Raw genomic sequence first — 21201 nt, 5'->3', positions numbered from 1 at the left:
GAAATATTCTGATTCTAAATAGTGGATAATCACTTATCCTGTATAGAGTTATGTGCTAGCCTCTGTATGCTGATTACTATTCCTCCTTTTTTTAATATTTACTATGAAGTTTCTTAAACATGCAATGGTAGATAATGGCTGTTTCCAGAGACAGAAAATACTGGGGACAGATGAAAAGTTAAACAGTGGCATTTATAGTTTTGTCTTAATATAAAAGGTGGTGGTATTTTCTCTGTTATTTTTACAGCTGACCAAACAGTGGAAAAAGTCAGCATCGACAAGATACGATTTTTCAGAGTAGAACAGTCTTATGCAGTGAAGTCTGGAAAGTGGTACTTTGAATTTGAAGCTGTGACAGGTGGAGACATGCGTGTTGGCTGGGCCAGGCCAGGCTGTCGACCTGACGTAGAGTTGGGAGCTGATGACCAAGCATTTGTATTTGAAGGAAGCAAAGTCAGTACATCTTTATCTCTTCTGACCTATGAACAAGCTAGGCAGAGTACTAGAGTATGGGTTTCCTCTGTATACTCCACAACAACTACTGTAACATTTTTTATTCATATAAAGATATCTCTGAGCTCTGTTTCACACTGGATAGTATCTGTTTTTCGGTGCTGGTCACTGTAATCATGCTGACAAAGATGGCTGGTTTACGTCTATCTTCCTAGGATATATCCGAGTCAAGAAGTCTGTCGTAAACATAAACAAAATGCAGCATTCACTTCCTTTTTTTTTATAAGCAGTGTTTCACAAAAATAAAGCAAAGATTCTTCAATGACTGGAAGAGAGAACGGTTCTGTTTTCCCTTTTCTGACTTTTCTACACATTCTTTCTTCCCAAACATGACTCCTAAAGGACCAGAAGAACGATAATAGCACTGCATGTGAGAAGTGAAATCCAGTGAGCAGTGGTTATCATCCAGGTTCTAAATTGCTGTTTCCATATTACAGAAGTTAGGGAGCCTTAGTTTCAGTACTGTTTGCAAATTACTTTGAGATCCTGGAAGGGGAAGTATTTGTTTATTTTACTTTATTTTGTGTTTTGTTTTTTAATTTTAGCATGGTGTTTATTTACTTGTTTTTTTGTTTAGGGCCAGCGTTGGCATCAAGGCAGTGGGTTCTTTGGACGAAGCTGGCAGCCGGGAGACGTGGTTGGTTGTATGATAAACTTGGATGACAAATCAATTATCTTTACTCTGAATGGAGAGTTGCTTATAACCAGTAAAGGTTCAGAACTTGCATTTGCTGACTTTGGAATAGAAAGTGGTAATTTTCTTTTTATAGTTACACGGCTATGAGAAGATGAAACACCACCAAATCCTAAAAAACTAATCGTCATAATGGCTTAATGAGCTGAGAAATGAGGGTTATCACAGTTGCTCATGAATGATTTTTCTTCCCACTCCCCAGTTAATTCTTGAACTTACTTGTACTCTTAATTTTGAACTCCTTACACCCTAATGCTGAGGAATATGTCCCCAGCAATTTTGTACTTCCTGTTGACCTTATTGACTACTGCAAGCCTAATAAGTTTTGGTTCTCAATTTCCGCAGCTGGTAGTCTGTTCCTACCTAGTATTTCCATCAGTGCTTTTACATTGTATTTCACTGATGTGAGCCTTCAGACTGTGCTACACATTAACTTCATAACAATTTATTTTAAGGGTGCTTATATGGCACAAATTGAAAAAATCATTACCTTGAACTTAGGCATTAGTATTGAAGGTGGCTTTAAATCCTTGCTACTATTATCACTTCATGTGTATTACTTGTAGGAGCTAAAGTTTAGTTCACATTAGATGGATCCAAAATAGAATGCTTGTGTTCTCCAAATAAATTACTGTTGTGGGTTTTTTTGTTGTTGTATCGTTTTCTTAGGTTTTGTTCCAATTTGTGCACTGGGTCTATCTCAGATTGGTCGTATGAACCTTGGAATGGATGCCAGTACATTCAAGTATTATACAATGTGTGGCCTTCAAGAAGGTTTTGAACCTTTTGCTGTCAACATGAACCGAGATGTTGCTATGTGGTTTAGTAAACGCTTACCAACATTTGTCAATGTGCCAAAAAATCATCCTCACATTGAGGTAACATTACATGTTAGGGAGACACCTGTTTATCAACTGTTTGTTTAGCAAGCTGAGACATTAAACCCTTACTAATACTTACTGTCATCAGATAGTTTGTCATATAAATCTATTAAGTCACCCTTAGATAATTCCAGATGATTGTGTCTATCTCCAGCTTCATTTAAGGTATTATTACCATTCGTATGGATATACCTATCAGTTCTATTCTTTGTCAATTTATGTTGTTGTGGTTAGCTACTTGAACCATGTCAGCTGTGATTTCTTAGAACCCTTTTTTATATTCTATCCTACATTCTTTTTTGTTTTTTTAAACCTTCTCTACTATATATTTTGCTTAAATATCTAAAAATTGTTCAGGTGAATTCGGCATCACTTAAGATAATGGAATTCTGAGCTAAACAGAGACTGATTCAGTCAACTTCAATAATCTGAGGTGCATTTCAGTGTACCTACGGTATCACTGAGTGATACCTGTTTCATTCATTCTTATGATGCAGCAGTGACAGGAATTCCACAACTCCCTAATCTACTCTAGAGCAGAGTAATATATCCTATGTTTTGTATAACATATTCCATAGTAATGTATTCCACAATTATATGTTTGAATACCTGATCAGGGGTTTTTTATGATAATCCCTAAGCCATTTACTTTAATTTAGGTGTTTAGCCGATTATTCCCTCATACTTGTCTTTGAACATTTCCTTGTTAAACAAAATGCACATCACTGAATTCCAACTAAATGATGGCAGTATTTTTTTCAGCTTATCAGGATCATTTCAACTGTATTCCTATCTTTAAAAGTTTTTGAAATGTTCCTGTCACTGAGTTTAAAAGCATACTCACTTTTTCAGCACAAAGGAAAATAATATCAGACTCAGACTTCACAATGATCATCTGCAGGATTCTAATTGATATTTCTTCTTGTTGTGGTAGAAAACTACTGATTCTTGTGAAGCAAGTTTTCAATGACTTGTGCATTCAGAGTGAATTAGTTTAATAAAATCTATACTTTTGTTTTTGAAAATGCTGTGTGGAACAGCTTGAAAATACTGTAGTCAGGATATACTGAATCTTTCTTCCCACACTCTTCAGGCTCAATTCCCTGTCAGAGCAGAAAGTTGCACAGTTTTGAAATTAATTCATTTTGAAAATTTAAATTGACTCTTTCAGTTGTCTCATCCTCTAGTTGTTTAATGAAAGTTTTCAGCAATTTTCTTGGAATAGTATTGTTTTAAAATTATTTCTGTTATTTCTAGATATGGAGAATTGATGGAACCATTGAGAGTCCACCTCGGTTGAAAGTTACTCACAAAACATTTGGCACACAGAACAGCAATTCAGACATGATATATTGTCGTTTGAGCATGCCCATTGAGTTCCGCTCATCATTCAACTTCGGCATGGGTGTGGAAAATGCCTCATCTGATGTTTTCCAAAAACGGTTAGACTTGGTTATAGTTATCCTTTTTCATGCTCTCAATGTAAGCATAATATGTTCTATTATTCTTTATTATTGTACACTCAAGATTTCATACTTGTTTTTGCACTAAGCACACACTAGAATAAGATGCATGTTACTGATATTTTTTTGTTCTTGATGGGTTTAATAAATTTATAACACAACTTTGCTGCAGAATGCTATGTCCAGACAAGACAGAACTGTTTCTGAAGAGGTGCATCACAAAATTTATACTTGTTCATAGCTAAGTAGCTGCCATCCTTTCAAAATCATTGGGATTTGCAAAGCTCTTCAGCCAGGCTGGAAAACAAGCTCAGAATTGTGTGCCCATTGAATTAATGCTCATCTACATTATTGTTTAATAGCTCATTGTTATTGGAAAAGTGACTAATCCACGCAAAGAAAAAAAAATTGTGGGACAAATTTTTAAAGATACCAGGTACTACTGAGTTCAGCACCTTCCAGGATTGCCTTCACCTTTAGTTAATTGCTGTAAATCTCTCTCTTCCCCACCTCTACAGCTTAAATGCAATTAATTTATTTGGGTGTATATTTGTATCCTATAAAGTCTTTGCATACTTAATTTACTCATGCATACTCAGTACCCAGCAAATATGAACTAGCTTGTAAGTATGCTTAGTTTAATAATGAGTAGTTTTTAAACTACTTTTCTTTTTTAAAAAAACTAATTTACTGATGTTCCTTTATCTTTAGAAAGCACAGCCAAGAAATCGCTGCTCCTTCTACTACGGTAAGTAAATATGTTGAGATGCTTAGTACTTACTTTTTGAAGTAGATTTAGTCGTGGCAGCATGTTCATTAGAAATTGATCTGTTGAAAGAAACCTTTTTAATCATTTCCTATGATATAACACTGTATGTAAATAATAATGCCCAAAGTTGTATGACTTGTGGTGTAAACCTCACTATCTTAAACCACTAGTTGGTTTTGGTGGGTTTTTTTAAATATATGAGCATTTTAAATGACTTAAGAGAATGTAAATTACTATTATTAAAGCTTGATATATAGGAGGGGTTTTAAATTGCTATTTGAGTATTCCTTGATAAAATAATTTAAATTTCTATGACTAATATCTTCTTTTCCTCTTTTCAGTATTTTTACTCACTACGGATATTTGCTGGCCAAGACCCCTCCTCTGTCTGGGTTGGCTGGGTAACACCAGACTATCATTTTTACAGTGAGAATTTTGACCTAAATAAAAATTGTACAGTGACTGTTACTTTAGGTGATGAGAGAGGCAGGGTTCATGAAAGGTATGAATTTATTTATCACTTATTCAAGATTACATTTTAATACTATTGTTCAAAGTGAATTATTCACAAGCTTGATGATATTTTAAGCATTATTTGAAACTAATAAGAAAATTGATTATGGAGTAGGAGTGTTCTGTGCTCATTTATGTATGAATGTGGTTTACATAGACTTGTTAAAGTGAGTATATTTGCCATTAATGTTCTGTTTGAAAGAAAGTTTTGTGATGCTTCTTTCTTTTAACATCTATATTTGGTCACTGTGGATGAACCTGTTATTTGTTTTAATGTATCTTACATAAGCAGACAGAAGCATGTGAAATTGTTTCATAATTATAAAAAAGGAAAAAAAAAAGGTGCAATTAGTCTGATCCCTTACCCACAAAGCTGAAGTTATTAAAAAAAGGGGAGTGTATTAATAAGAAAACCAAACTAATAGCAGAACAAACACCTTTCAGGGTCTCTAACTATTACTCCATTGAAAAGTATATCTTCACTCAATACTTACTCAAGTTCAGTGTGCCCTATAATTTGTTTTCTTTGTTCTTGCTGTTCTTTCAGTGTCAAGCGCAGCAATTGCTACATGGTTTGGGGAGGAGATGTAATTGCTAATTCCCAGAGATCAGGTCGCAGTAATGTTGATTTAGAAATTGGATGCTTTGTTGACCTGGCTACTGGAATGTTGTCATTCACAGCCAATGGAAAAGAGCTTGGCACTTGTTATCAGGTATTATCAGATTTTCAGGAAGCTATCTAGTAAACTGGTCATTTTGATGCTATTATAAAATTGTTTTTTCTCGTTCAGAAATCTAACCGAACACTATTCATGTGACATTAACATGTTTTCCTATATTATTCTGTTTTATGCCTGTTTCTCTCTCTGTCTCTCTTTTGTAAGGTTACATTTTTCCAACTTCTTACAATTGTTTCAAGTGTTGAGGAAGGACTATTGGTAGATATGTTCAGAGAAATATTTTTTTACCTCTCAATTCTTGTGATTCAGAATCTTGATTTATAACGTTAATTATTCTGAAAAATATTTTTTGTCAACTAAATTTGTTATACAATATAGGAGAAATAGTTATTTAAGTTAGCATAAGGTCAAAATTAAACTTTAGATATAGTAAATTTTGGTATGGATTGAGAAAATAAATCTAGTTTATTTTTACCAGGATTTGTGTCTTCTGCAGATAGCTATGAATTGGAGATCTTGTGATTTGATAAGTTTCAAACCCCAAAATTCAAATATGTGTTAATGTGCAAAGCCAAAATAAATGGGGTGGGCCCTAAATGCTATTAATGTTCTCAAAATGTGGAGTCATGTGAATGGATCAGCAGTCAACAGAAGTTTTCAGCACCAGATTGATGAAGTTTACTCTTAGTAAGATCAGTTGTCCATAGTAGAGCATCCACTGTGGAAGAGATTATCCAGTGTTAGGAACAATGCATCACTTTCTTCTGTGTCAGCAAAAACCTACAAATCTGCACTACAGATAAATCTTAAAGGTTATTCAACTAAATTTAATGGAAGTTTGTATACTGACTCCATTGTAAATGAATGCGACAGGGTTGCACACAGCCTGTAAAAGGTTGTGGGGCATGATCTAACAGTTGTGATTTTGGTACATTTTGTAAGAGTGGTCAGAGAATTCAGTGCCATGTTGGGAGGATATTAAATTTCAACATCCTGGGAAAAAACAGGAGATGAAAGTGCTTAAGCCCTATGCTTTGCTGGTCTTTTTTAGCTAGATACAAATCAATGTGATAGCTTCTGAACAAAGCCATAAAAGTTTGGTGTTGGCAGGTTTTTTTGTTTGGTTTGGGTTTTGGGGGGGGGGGTTGGGGTTTTTTTTGGGTTTTTTGGTTTTGGTTTTTTTTTTCATGGAAAAACCAGCCTTTACCTGGTTTTCTAATTTTGCAAAGAAATCTGGGAAAATGTAGATGTAGAAGATGCCTGTTACTGCTTTTAATGTAATAGCACTTTCAGGTTTTTCCTCTTATAACTTGCAATTAATGTAACCACATTCTTTGTACTAAATTTAAAATAATGTCAGAAAATAAAATTATTGCTCTTCTGTATCTTCTCTTTTCCATGGAAAAATACCTGGAGTTGCTTTTGGAAATATTTTCCGATAAACCTGTTAGCACCTGGTGTGTTGAAAAATGAGAACACCCAGCACTTCCTGTAAAGATACAATAGTGTATTCCAACAGGAGTCCTACATCTGATGGTGAAATATTTAAATTACTCAAAATAAGTAAAAGTTGAGAAATATTTTCTCTGGTTTTGAAAGTAGTGAAAATAGTCTTATGTAGTGTTCATTTTCATTTCTGAATTTTTTTTTTACCATAAAATAAAATCTTTTTTCCATGAAATAAAATCTTTAAAATACTTCAGTAAATCTAATATCTTACCCAAATTGCAGGAAAAGACTTATATTTGTCTGGCCTAGCAATAAACTGAGAGTCACAAATAAGAAATAAAAATATTTTTGATAATTTGCTATCCTCTAAGTTAGGAGTTGCACTCCTTCATGGCACGAGTATTGTAATTGTACTTAGTATGTATAACATGTATGCATAGCACACAAAATACACAATGATGTGATTAAAATATTTAATTGAACTCCTTGAATTGATTATATAGAGTGTATAGGTTTAATTGAAACCTTGAATTGATGATATAGAGTGTACCTTTTCTCAGCCACCCAGGAGCACTGAAAACTTTTTAATAATATGCTATTCTATAAGTATCTCTGATTCTTTTTTTTTCTTGGCAATAGTGATGGGTAACCTTGTAAAGAATTCTTCAGAATAAACTGGTATTACTACTCTGACAGGTACAATACACCGTCTGCAGTTATTTGATAATGAAGTGTAAGCTATATAGTGTTTATTTTATATCGTACCGTATTCTGGGAGGAGATTCTTGTTGCTTTTTAAATTTTTTAAATTTTTTAATCTTATTTCTCTTCTAGGTTGAACCAAACACAAAGCTTTTCCCAGCAACCTTTGTACAGCCTACAAGCACTAATTTGGTTCAGTTTGAACTTGGTAAATTAAAGGTACAAAATAATTTCTATAAAGGTGCTCTTTTAAATCTGTTTGTTTCCATGGAAATTCCTGCTCAATTGAATTTGTTTAAGAAGATTTAATCAATGGCATGACTTTTTATTTGACCTCTACATTTACTTCTGTAAATGTAATTATTATATGAAGTTAATTGTTCAACAAATCTGAACAGCATTTGTCAAAATAAACTAAAGTTATTTGGGAGAACACCCTTACTGCTGGAGTTTTTTTAATGGAATTCATTTATTGCAATAACTTATATATTTCTATGAGTTCTTTGCTATGAATAAATGATACTTCCTTTTGCTATCATAGGTTTATTCATAATTAGATGTTACAAAAATAATTTTAATACACTTATTTGTTTCAGAATACCATGCCTTTATCAGCAGCAATTTTTAAAAGTGAAGAAAGAAATCCTGTTCCTCAGTGTCCCCCTCGCCTTGACGTGCAAACAATTACACCTGTTCTGTGGAGCAGGATGCCAAACAGCTTTCTAAAAGTAGAAACTGAGCGCGTCAGTGAACGTCATGGCTGGGTTGTGCAGTGTTTGGAACCTCTGCAAATGATGGCACTTCATATCCCAGAAGAAAACAGGTATATTTGGAAGGAACTACAGTGACTTGATGTGGACAAAAAGTATTGCAAGCTCGTATCCGGGTATCAGTTTAACCTGTCTTGGAGAATATTTACACTAGAGTTGTTTAGAATTTCTGATCTTATCTGCTATAATATCATATTCATGAAATTTAAGTAGATACAAGAGGCTGAATAATTCTAATGCCATGTGGTGACATTTCCATACATAACAGAAAACACAACCATTTGATTTTATTTAAATTATAAAATAATATCTCCTAAATCTGTAGGTCTTTAAACATAGAGGTTTTCTCAGCTTGAAAAAAAAATAAAATAAAATAAAGAACATGGAAGTACTATTTTGCTGATATTTTTCTGTAATAAAAACATATAAACTGTTCCTGTTTCATCTGCTCTGAATTGACATGAATTCAGTTTTTATGTTCTTATTGACAAGATCCTGACTTTCTTAGATTTTCATTAGGTTTTATCTTCAGAATGAAGATAATAAAGATGTATCCAAACTTCAAATATCATAACCAGTGACAAATCAAACTATAAGCAAAAGCGTAACAGAAAGATAATTTAAGTGCTGTACTTTTATCAGGTGATTTGCAGCTTTTAGTAATTTAACAACCAATGCTATTTATTGTTAATAAAACTGAACTCAAGAAAAGAGTAAAAAAATACTCTGTTTTGTGGAAGAAATGAAACAGTAATCCTCAATAAACTATAAGGGTACTGTTTAATGACAGTATTACCACAGAGTTTCAGCATTCCAAATATATTTCTTTTAAAAACAAGCTCTAATTTACCATAGCTTTCAAAGAAGCTTGTCTATCTTACATTTTTCTTTTTCTTTTCTATGGAATACTAATTGTAAATAATTGTATTGAATAATTTCCACCATTTACTGTGGAATGCATATACAATGAGGGTGGTGAAACACGAACAAGTTGCCCAGAGAGGTGGTAGATGCCCCATCCCTGGAAACATTCAAGGTCAAGTTGGATGGGGCTCTGAGCAACGTGGTCTAGTTGAAGTTATCCCTGCCTATGGCAAAGAGGCTGGACTAAATGATCTTTGGAAGTCCCTTCCAAGCCAAACTATTCTATGATTAGTCAGTATTAACGTTAATATTAATAGTTTAAAATGAAACTCACCAAAATGTGGAGAGGTTATAAATCTTTTATTTTACAAAATTATTATTCATTAAATTGACTGGTGTTCTGTTTCTTTATTTCATAACAGATGTGTTGATATTTTGGAACTATGTGAACAAGAAGATTTGATGAAGTTTCACTACCACACTTTAAAACTGTATAGCTCAGTTAGTGCTCTAGGTAACACTAGAGTTGCTTATGCACTTTGTAGCCATGTGGACATATCTCAGCTATTTTATACAATAGATAATCAATACTTACCTGGACTCCTACGTTCTGGATTCTACGACTTGCTCATTAGTATTCATCTGGAGCATGCCAAGCAAGCCAAGCTCATGATGAACAATGAATTTATCATTCCAGTTACAGATGAAACTCGAACTATTAAATTATATCCTGATGAAACAAAGAAGCATGGTTTACCTGGGGTAGGGCTTAGCACTTGTCTGAAACCAGGCTTTAATTTTTCTACTCCATGCTTTATTGTGACCAGTGAAGAACGTCAGACATCCAGCCCAGAGATACCCCTTGATACACTTAAATCCAAGGCCATAAGTATGTTAACAGAGGCAGTACAGTGTAGCGGTACTCATATACGAGACCCTGTTGGAGGGCACGTTGCATTCCAGTTCGTTCCTGTTCTTAAACTGATAGCAACATTGCTCATAATGGGTGTTTTTGATGATGATGATGTGAAACAGGTATTGCTCCTCATTGATCCCAATGTGTTTGGAGATCACAAGGAGGAAACAGAAGAGAGGACAGAGAAGGAAGAAGTTACACAAGTTGAAGAAAAAGCTGTAGAAGCTGGGGAGAAAGCGATAAAAGAAACAAAAGCTCCTGCAAAGGGCTTATTGCAGACAAGATTACCAGAATCTGTTAAGCTTCAGGTGACTACTTAATATAAATGTATTACGTATGTTCTACTATTGGTGAAAGAAAGGTAGTGCTTTTTGTCTGTTCTCTAGTTTGCAAGATTTGAAATCCTGGAGATCTTTATTTCACTTTGCCTTATGACCTCATGTTAATAACCACATTTGATGATGATGCAATTTTTTCTACGTGTATCTTCAGACTCAAAATAGTTATGCAAATACTTACTTGTTTCATAGGTGCATTTTAAAAGAGGAAGGGTTGGACCAGATAATCTTTAAAGGACCCGTCCAACCCAAACTGTTCTATGATTCTATGATTTCTACATGTTTTGAGTGCATGGAGTGCAAGACAGTGAATACAATATACAGCTTTATTATCTGATTGATAATACTATAAATTTGTCATCTTTACACTGTTAAAAGAAAAATATTGGAAAAAAGTCCCTCATTTTTACAGTCTGTTGCAGTGTATAGTATTCACTGCAGTTCTTCCCAAATTAGAGTTTGTTAAACTCTTGAACTTAAGTCTGTTTTTTCTGTCCTAGATGTGTCATTTACTCAATTATTTCTGTGACTGTGAGCTACAACATAGAGTGGAAGCAATTGTATCATTTGCAGACCGTTATGTATCAAAATTGCAATATAATCAGAAATACAGGTACAATGAACTCATGCAAGCCTTGAACATGTCTGCTGCTTTGACTGCCAAAAAGACTAAAGAATTTCGGTCTCCTCCTCAAGAACAGGTAATATTACATGAAATGTTGAATCTAAAGATAAAAAATTGTTTGTGATGATAAAGTAAATCTGACTTCTAAACTACCGTTGGAACTGCTAGAGAACCAAAATTCAATTTGAAATAAAATTTATTAAGATGCTACAAAATACTGAATGTCAGAATGCTTATACCTGTACTCCAGAATTCAAGCACTAAACCAAAGCTGACTTAGGATTTCTCAACAGTATGGAAAAATTGAACATTACTGCCCAGTACTGACGAGCTGAGATTCATCCAGTTCTGCAAGATGAAGATAATTTTAGTTGCTAAAAGTTAGCATGAAGTTAGTGTTGTGCTGACATCTGTATGTTGGAAATAGTATTTTCTGTCCAGGAAATAGCTTTATTATGAAATGTAACTGTATTTTGATGTTAATCATACTTAAAGCTTACAAAGTACCATTGCTTTAGTATTTCCTTTAAGCTGTATTAGAAATCTGTGTTTTATGTTAATTTGATTATAAATTTTATTATAAACAGGTAAAGTCTGGCTATATATTAGAATATGTCTTAGGCTATTTCAGTGTTTTAACTATGTTTTAATTCCACTAAAGATTAATATGTTACTGAATTTTCAACTGGGAGAGGATTGTCCCTGTCCAGAGGAGATTCGGGATGAGTTATATGAATTTCATGATGATCTTCTAATTCACTGTGGTGAGTGGCAAGGTTTTGTTATGTTTTTGTTTATCTTTTTGACACTTTACATGAAAAGAATAACAGATCAGTTAAAAAAAAATACTAGTTTAAGGGGTTTTTTGTTAGATGTATTACTGTCTACATGGTGACTTTCCTGACAGATTTGGTGTGTATTTCAAAAACATGGGAAACCTGCGCATGGTTTTAAGTTTCATTGTTATATATCTATTAAATATTATCCAATATTATTCTGTTTATATATCAATTTTATATTTAATTAGAAAAAGTAAAAATCATCCAAACAAGAAGGTTGGATTACCTTAAAAGATTTATATAGGTATGTGTATGTGTACAAGCAGACAAATTATTGCTGTGAAGTTGAGCAGTAGAAAATTTAATAAAAAACAGTAGTTGAGGGGTGCTGTTTCTGCTTTAGCTTAGTTTCCTGGTGTATACATAACTGTGATGGTCAATCATTAGAAAACACTGTTGCACTGCACATTACAGCTGGAGTTGCCCCAGTCATTGAATTTGAATTTCCTTAGAGTATCCTTAAGGATGAGCTATATCCAATACCCTGTGCAATTTATGTGGGTTAAGAAATCACACTTTATATGCAATGCCAAAAATCTTTCATTAGTCTATTGAGATCTTAGTTTAATCAAGACAATCATGGAATTATTAGTCCATTTACAATGATACTAACATTTATAGTCTGAGTCATCCAGTTATTACTGCTCATTCCCAATACTTATGCAGCTAAAACTGATATACACAAGCTTTTTTGTATCTACCTACTTGGTAGATATGTTGGTAGTCACTCTTCCAGTGCATTTCTTGGTCCTATGGTTGATGGCACCCATCTTGTTTAAGAAGGGGACAGAGTCATTACAGTGAATTGACAGCATCTCAAGTTCTTCCCCAGGAAGAGCCAAGTAATGTTAATAGTTTCTTCCTTCTCCTCCTTCTGTTCACCTGAGGTCACTTTTAAATGTTTACTAATACAGTCTGCTAGTTCTTTCTTCACTGGTTATCCCTAAAATCAGTTTTACCCAGTTCATGGAATTGCATTCTTTTAGTGACCTGTTATTAACAGTTGGTGATTTCTGTTTGTAGCCGTGGTGCCTCCCACACCATTCCGTGCTTGTATTGTTAAGGCTTCTGCTATCATCTTGTGCTGCTATTTCTGCGTACCCTATTAGAATCTCCAGCGACCATCAAGCTGTGATTTTGCGATAAGCCAGTTACCAATTTTCAACTACCTCAGCCTTAGCCTCAACCAAAGCTGAGTCGGTCAGTGGGTATCTAAGTTGCATTTCATCAGCTTATTTCTGAGGATAATCTATGAGACAGTATTAGAGGTCCTTAAAATCAAGATTTGTATCTGCAAGGTTTGCTACATTATAGGTGGAAATTTAGTTGGTTTAACATAATTTGGTTTTGACAATCCTGTGTTAAGTGTTATTCATCCTTGCTTCTAAGTGCTTACCAAAAACTATTTCTTTCAGTCCAGCATTTTTCTTCCAAGTGTTAAACAGTTAATATCCTCATAGCTACTCCTCTTTCTCCCCATTTTTATTAAGATAGATAGTCATCTCCATTGTTCAGTCACTTGGGACTTGACCTGACCTCTGTTTTTTCAAAGATAATGCCTATTTGGCATCAGAGAGTTCTCTGAGACTCCAGGATGAAGATTATGGAAGACCCCCAACTTAGTTGGAAATGTCTTAACTCAGCAATATACTTATTTTACCTTGAAGTCTTGCTGCTGATATTGAGTTAGCTTAGCTCTTGATCACTCTTCATCTTTTCAAGAGGTGAAACCCTACTGATTGTAGGTGTACTTTTATTATTGTTTACTACATTATAAATGTGTATGTTGAATGAGAGAGAGAACTGAAGATAGAGAAAGCAGAGTCTCGTGATTAAAATAGTTTAACGATCCTCTGGATTCTAAACAAAACCATATTCATTACTTTGTACAGATTTATCACAGGTGGTCGCTGCAGATAAATGCTCCTCACTATCTGTGTCCTGACTTATTCCTGAAAATCAGTACTATGCAATCACAGCTGCAGATAAAATGAATAGGAGTTGTGCCTGGAATATTTAATCAGCTTTTTAATACTAAGTATACTTTGCAGTCTAAGTGGAAAAATATGTATGCAATCAAGTAATTAAAGGCTGTTTCATAATGAATATACGCAAATAGTCTGAATTAAAGTTACTCAGGCGGTCTTAATCCTACCATGTCCTAACTGTGAGTGGTTAATTTTGCCAGCGAAATAATAGTCCTCTATCATAATTTTGTGTATAATTTCTTGGTTATAAACAAAACAAACAAATTTACAACAGATTTTAATGCACAATATCAAATTGACAGTTATCCGGGATGAAACCATCTGTTCCAGTGCACAGACCTCCGCCACTTGAATTAAATGCTTAGCTAGTAGCAACATGAGATGGTCAGCTTCTGAATGGATTGCAACTCTTAAGAGGATGCTGAATGAATAATGACTGATATGGAGCAGTGAATGAGACCTCGTCTCCTCCAGTCCAACACTGTCTTAACTCATCATCCCCGTGCATTTCTTCTTGTCTGTCCGTTCCAGTGTCTCTCGCTTCCTTCCAGGGCCTAGCTCTTTTTTTCAATGCCAGATAGTTTCTTGCTTTCTTTAACATCCTTGTCTGCTTTCTCTTTCCTCTCCTTATTGGCTACATTTCCCATTCTTATTTTTCTCAAACTCTGACTGTAGTCTTCCTTCATTCTTAGCTTTTAATTTTGCCCAGCTGGTCTCACTTTTCCTATTTCTTAAATTCCATATGTAGTGTCCAATTTCAATTTCTACTTCTCTCATTCTCTCCCATTGCCTCTAAATTTTTTTACTTCCTAGTCACTTAGTCACTCCTAGTCATAACTTTAACTCCTTCTTGGTTGCTGCCAGCAGCAAAGAGTCTCCAACCTGATACACATTTCAGTTTTTTCCTTTCCTAGTTTCTTTTTTTCAAACCAGTTTTAGCCTCCGCAGTTTATTCTTTTCCCTCTGCTCCAACTTGTATCTCTTTAGTATTCCATCTGGAAATCTTTTCCTTTTCTCAATTTCAGTCTGACCAGCAGCAAAACAGCAAAAGCTTACATTTCAGCTCAGCACAATTAGCTCTGCTCTGAAGGGAACCTGCTTAGATGTTCTGTGCTTCTGCACATAACAAGTGGTATCTGATCATGACTAAGAGGTGTGAAAGATTTGAAAATTCTTTGGATGGTTGTGAAGCAACGTAGTGAACTGAACTATATTAAACTACCTTGTAAAATGACATCCGATCTCGTATACATTTTCATGAAAAACATATATCACCGGTATAATCCCTGAACAGTTTTAAATTCAGTTAATATGTTTGCTTTTGACTGCTAAATATCTCGACTGAAAAATTCTACTATATTGTGAGATACGGCCATACATTTCTTTCTTTAACTTACATTCTGCAATATGAAAAAAGGATCACATATTTAATCAAATATGAGTCTGAGTCAAAATTAATTGCCATAGTAGAATCTTTGAAAAAATACCACCTTTTTGGTCATAATACTAAAAAAATAATACTATAAATATGGATATAAGAAGTATGTGTACTGAAATCAACATAATTTGAGGGGTGCTACTGTAGCTAACATGTTAGAGCTCCTGGTCTTACTATGTTTTTCTTCCTGTATGAAATTTGATGGTTAAAAAAAAAATCCTGTAGATATTTTAGTATTGTTTAAATATTGAAGGAGTTAATCTTCGAAGGTTAAGTTTTCTCTCTAATCAGTTTTATTATCTGCTAAGGTATCCCACTAGAAGAGGAGGAGGAGGAAGAGGAAGATTCCTCCTTGACTGGCAAACTCTGTTCATTGATGTATAAAATCAAAGGTCCACCAAAAGCAGAAAAAGTAGAACCTAAGGAGGAAGAAGAGAAATCTCCTAGTAAGTTTTCTTTCCACATAAATACTTCCGTGATGCAAATGTTAAAGGTGTACACAGTCAACAAGAGTGCATTTTATAATGAAACTTTATAGTAGACTGAAGGAGTCTATTTATTTAAGTTACTTCTGCCTCTTAGAACAATTATCCTACATACTGAACATCTTAGCTGCATGGTTAAACAAGAAGTTAAAATGAGTGGAAGATTTTGGATCCAGATCATTAATTCTGGGGTTGAAAATTTGCATAATCTTTACAAAAAATGTAAAAAGTTAATCATGGCACAATAATCTAGACTCAAGCATTCTCAATTTAAGAAGTTTCCATTTATATTTTTTTTTAAAAATACAAAAACTTTCTTCTTTACAGCTTAACTCCACTTCATTTTCCTTTACTGCATGCGAAGCTGTATACATCTCAGTACCAAGATATGTGACAAAATGGTTTTACAGTTCTTGTTTTTTGTATAAAAAGGGATAGCTTTCACTTATTTTACTTGATGATTCATTAAAAACTAATGACTTGATATTAAAAACTAATAACTTGTTCAGATTTATCTCAAGCATCACATAACATGCACATGTATATCCATACCCTGTCTGACCATATCCTTTCTGAATTTAAAGAAACATTAAATCTATCTGACTAATTAAACAGAAAGAACATCTTTATTTTCACAAGTACAAATTCTGTATTCATAAATGCTTGAGTTAACAGAATTTTCCAGAATTTAGTATTGCTATTTTTTTTCTGCACTTTGCTTTTATAGATCTTTAACATGTGTCTGTAAAAACAGAGGGCAGAGAAAAATACTGTCTGTCTAGATATTATCAGTTTGCCTGAATTTTTTTCTCTATTGTTTATAAATTTCATTGCCCTTTACAGTTAGCTTTCATATTGTTTAAATATACACGAGAAGAACAGACACCATTTAACAGAATTTTTTTAATGTTTCTTTCGGCAGTAGAATATTGTAGAGGAGGACGACTGGGATATCCCTGTATCTTTGCTGAGTAATATTAAGCTATTAACATTTCTTAAAAATATAAATATTTAACTAAAACCACTTGAAAGGTCTCTATATACGTTTTGAAACTGAGATAAGGAGAGAGACAATTTAATCCACAGACGCAGGAAAAATATATATGGAAGAATATATTACATCACTGGAAACAGTCCTTCCACCTAGCACAGCTGAATAAACACAACAGAGAACTGAAAGTAACTGTTGAAACAATACAATAATGTATTTAAAGTTAATTAGTTTAATGATGTGGAAGAGTAGGCCAATAGATAGTCCTTATTCTTCCATTTTTAAATGTATGTAATGCCCGTGGCAGTGACTCATAGAACCACAGAATGGCTGAGGCTGGAAGGAACCTCTGGAGGTCATGTGGTCCAACCCCTTGCTCAAGCAGGGCCCCCTAGAACAGGCTGCCCAGGACTGTGTCCAGATGGTTTTTTAATATCTCCAAGGATGGAGACTCCACACCCTCCTTGGTGAAAGTGTGCCAGTGCTCAGTCACCCTCATTTCTTTTGTTCAGATGGACCGTCCTGTGTTTCAGTGTACGCCCATTGCCTCTTGTCATGTCACTGGACTCTGAAAAGAGCCTGCCTCTGTTTTCTTTATACCCTCCCTTCGGGCATTTATATACATCGATGAGATTGCCCCTGAGCCTTCTCTTGGTTGATGCTGAGTAGATACGTTGATGAGCTTTCTTCTTAAAAAGGCCTGACACTACATGTTGCAAGGCACTGTGGCGGTTGGTTGAACTTGATTCATATGATGTATGTATCTGCTGATAACATATATATCCATTTTGTATGCTGTAGTAAGAGAAACCTGTGCAAAGCTTGAGAGATGTTAACCAATGGAAGTTTTTACTCTTGAATTAAAGCTAGTTCTTGTAAGAAACATAAATATAGTTGAATCAAGGTTATTCTACACACAGAGGAATGGTAGATAAATTTAGCACTGTAATTCATAGTTTTTGTAATACAAAAAGATGGAAAGTTTGTCTTCTATGGAAGAATAAATCAAAACAACATTTGTTGTTATTTATATGCAAATGTCATATGCTTGCCATATTTCATATCTGTCTCCTTATTACTTTACCATGCCTGATGGCATAAAACAGGCAGAAAAGGAGACTAAGAATTTGTTCCAGAAAGTTTTCTTCATGTTCCTATAACCAGATTCAGAAGCATTATCCAGCAAATATTTGAACACTTACAGGGTATAATGTATTTTGTTATATACCTGTATACAGAGGAAATAAAAAAAATAAAATTATTACATTCAATCAATTTTAACTTGTACATGCTGCCAGAGCTTATAATAAGTACTATACTGTATGTGAACCATTTTTGGCTCTCTGAAATGCTGCATTTTCAGAGAAACCAAGCATATTCATAACCACAGAGGGATGTCATATATAGCAGCTGCTCATTTCTTTATAATGCTTTGAAGAATATTATTTAGTTGATTAATAAATTTAAGAAATAATGCACATGCATTAAGTAATTGATAACTGCATGCAGTCATTTTAGCAATGGAAAGCTGAAAATAGACTATTGCATATATCGCGAGACACTAATTAAAGGGAAGCACTGAAATAAAAAAAATGTTACAGATACCTTCCTGTAACTTTTGTTACAGAGATTAGTTTAACCTCTTTGCTACTTGAGAGCAAAGCAGCTTGTTTGTAATCAGAAGACAGGAAAGTCCTACATCCTGAAGTTATCTCAAGTTCTGTCTGCTTCAGTTGAGTAGCAATTTGTCATTATTATTTCATCTCTGCAATATTTCATGTTGCATTTTGAAGGTATATTGTTCTTTTGGCTCTACTTCCTCTAATCAATTATTTATTGTAGCTGATTGTGTTACTGGCAGGGAAAGACTAGTGGAAAAACAATGTGTTCACATTCCTTCCTACTTCTACCTCTTCTTAGGGTACATATAAACACAAACATACATACATGCACATAAACACGCCAAAACACTTGAAATCAAAGACTTTTTTTTCTGAGCAGTATTTCTGTATGTGTACATTCTTATTCCCTAACACAGGAGGAGTGTTCATGGTCTAAATAGGCTAGATGGCTTCTCAGCTTACAATTCCTTCACCAGCTGCAGGAGCATTTTGTTGAGCCTCTTTGAGCAACTCACCCAGCTTTCACTGCCATGTATTACCCCCAGTGAGGCTGATGTGTAGTGTGAATCTCAGAAATTTTGTCTTTGCTGTCATATTTTTATTAGTTTTCAATCCTTAGTAGTGACTATGGACGATGAGGAAATAAGTAAGGCAAAAAGCCAAATTCCTTCAGGTCTTTCTTTAGAACATAAATTTTTGCTGAGGTTTCTCATTGCCTTTGCAAATGAAGATTGGATTTTGCCAGCTCTAAGTTTCTATAACACTATTCAAATATCATGTGCAGAATTGTGCAAGTGACTAGAGGTTGGTCTTCCAACCAACAATGGTAGTAAGTGCTCCTCTTCTAGTTCCAATTTGCTCAGTTTGGCGATAGGTCCTTGTACAGACCCAGAAGAGTTAATTTCATTTCAAACTTAATCATTTCATCAAGAGTTGTGTGAGATTAGACATCAATGCTAATTTATAAGTCAGGACAGCTCTTACATGATCTACTTGTTCTGTAAAGCACCGGAGAGGGTTTATCCTGCCCTGAAAGCATATTTTGGTCTGTTAAGCTTGATACTAGGCTGTAAATACATTAAATCTTATAATAATCTCATGTGCTGCATGAAAAAGGGTTTTATTCTCCAGTGACTCATCTGTTACTGTCTGCTTTCTCTTTAATGGTAGTAGGATCTACTCAGTATCTGGGAATTATCATTTCTTCTACAGGCTTCATGCAGATTCTGTTGTCAGGAATCAGGAAGCATTGACTCCTAAAGCCTCAGGGCACATGGTGTTTGGTCCTTGGAGCAGAGAGAGCAGCGTACATATTTCATATACTGTAGCTTTGGGTTGCAAGAAATGCAGGTTGGACAAGTGATTCCACAATGTCTGTTTTTCTAGAAATTTCAGATAATCTCTTCAGGCTTGGGCTTCTCCTTGGAGTGACGTATAGTACAAATATACATATGGATGAAGTAATTCAAAGGACAATGAAAAATTCTATCATATTTATATTATGTTATGGTGTATTATATACTTGACTGTAGCTGGAGACTGTGACATATGTAATCTATGTGTGCACTTCCCCTTTACCCCCAGGAAATCTGGAATTCGGAGAGTGAAAGGAAACGGGTGCCTGAGGTATCCCAGTCTTCTTATGCATGAAGAGGGGTGGTGGAGTCCATGACATGTACCTTTGCCAAGGCTAAAAGTCTTTGGCCTTGAGCATCTGGTCATATATACTTAGGGTGTGAACATTCGTAGAAAAGAAGTATTTTCTACAAGGAAATCTTCCTTTCCTCTAAGCGTGCATTCATATCTTCTCAGAAATGGACTTTTGTCTTAGGAGAGGAAAGCCAGCAATTTAAACTAGTGTTAATGATGCATTAGTAAAGCTTGTTTTTACAAACAAGCTAGAATTTGGAGAATAAATACATTGAGTTAATAAATTAGTTATGTAATAATTAATTACGAAGATAAGACTTTTTTAACTTTTGTAACAAGTCATAATTTAGATAAGGCATATATATGGGGAACTCATCATGCAGCCTTGAATGATTGTTAAGGTACTGCAATTTCTTGTTAAAACTTAAAAATTGGAAAAATATTAGCAACTGTTTTAGCTGGTTAATGATGTCACCATGCCCACTATTCAGATTGCTCCCAGCTTCTGTTACAGATTAAGCTGCTGCCTGCCCTTCATCTCCTTCCTCAAGCCAGAGGCTTGTGGTATGATAAAAGGGGTAGTACCCCTTACACACAAGAAATGGCAGACATTTTAAAGACAGTGATTGATATATCTGCTCCTTAGTTTTTTCTGCAGGTAGAAATTAAAGGAGATCAATGATCTTGTTCCTGCCTTTTGGGAAGAGAAACGATGGCTGTCAGGCTCACTTAACTATGGCTTTTCAGGTGCCCCTAACTTAGGGAGGGTTTCTGCTATTATAATATGAATCTTTCATGTAGGACCATATATTCTGAAGGTATACACTTGATTACTGGTCCTAGAACAGAAATCAGGAAATAGAATTTACTGGCTTGAACAAATGCCCTAATTCAGTTCCCACATTAAATCAATGAATGATGGATCTTTCAAAGAGATCTTAGTGTGGATATATGAGAACGTTTGTGTGAAAATGTTAAACCTCTGTTGAATAATATCCACTGCATGTTCAA

At 34.6% G+C, this 21201-nt stretch overlaps 1 protein-coding gene across 5 annotated transcripts in view; it reads left to right on the top strand.

Annotated features, from left to right (window-relative positions):
* Positions 1-21201, top strand: part of RYR3 (ryanodine receptor 3) — a 241646-nt gene that overhangs the window by 112128 nt on the left and 108317 nt on the right. For all 5 annotated transcript variants that reach the window (XM_054826190.1, XM_054826188.1, XM_054826189.1 and 2 more), the window contains exons 26-38: positions 248-453; positions 1091-1265; positions 1877-2085; positions 3346-3530; positions 4263-4299; positions 4662-4822; positions 5381-5546; positions 7797-7883; positions 8261-8487; positions 9721-10522; positions 11053-11253; positions 11839-11941; positions 15751-15888. In XM_054826190.1, coding sequence (XP_054682165.1) covers positions 248-453; positions 1091-1265; positions 1877-2085; positions 3346-3530; positions 4263-4299; positions 4662-4822; positions 5381-5546; positions 7797-7883; positions 8261-8487; positions 9721-10522; positions 11053-11253; positions 11839-11941; positions 15751-15888 — 2697 coding nt within the window. The remainder of the gene's footprint in view (positions 1-247; positions 454-1090; positions 1266-1876; positions 2086-3345; positions 3531-4262; positions 4300-4661; positions 4823-5380; positions 5547-7796; positions 7884-8260; positions 8488-9720; positions 10523-11052; positions 11254-11838; positions 11942-15750; positions 15889-21201) is intronic.

Source organism: Grus americana, chromosome 5 (assembly GCF_028858705.1).
Source record: "Grus americana isolate bGruAme1 chromosome 5, bGruAme1.mat, whole genome shotgun sequence".
In the NCBI taxonomy this organism is placed as follows: domain Eukaryota; kingdom Metazoa; phylum Chordata; class Aves; order Gruiformes; family Gruidae; genus Grus; species Grus americana.
This window is presented reverse-complemented; position numbering and strand designations above follow the sequence as displayed.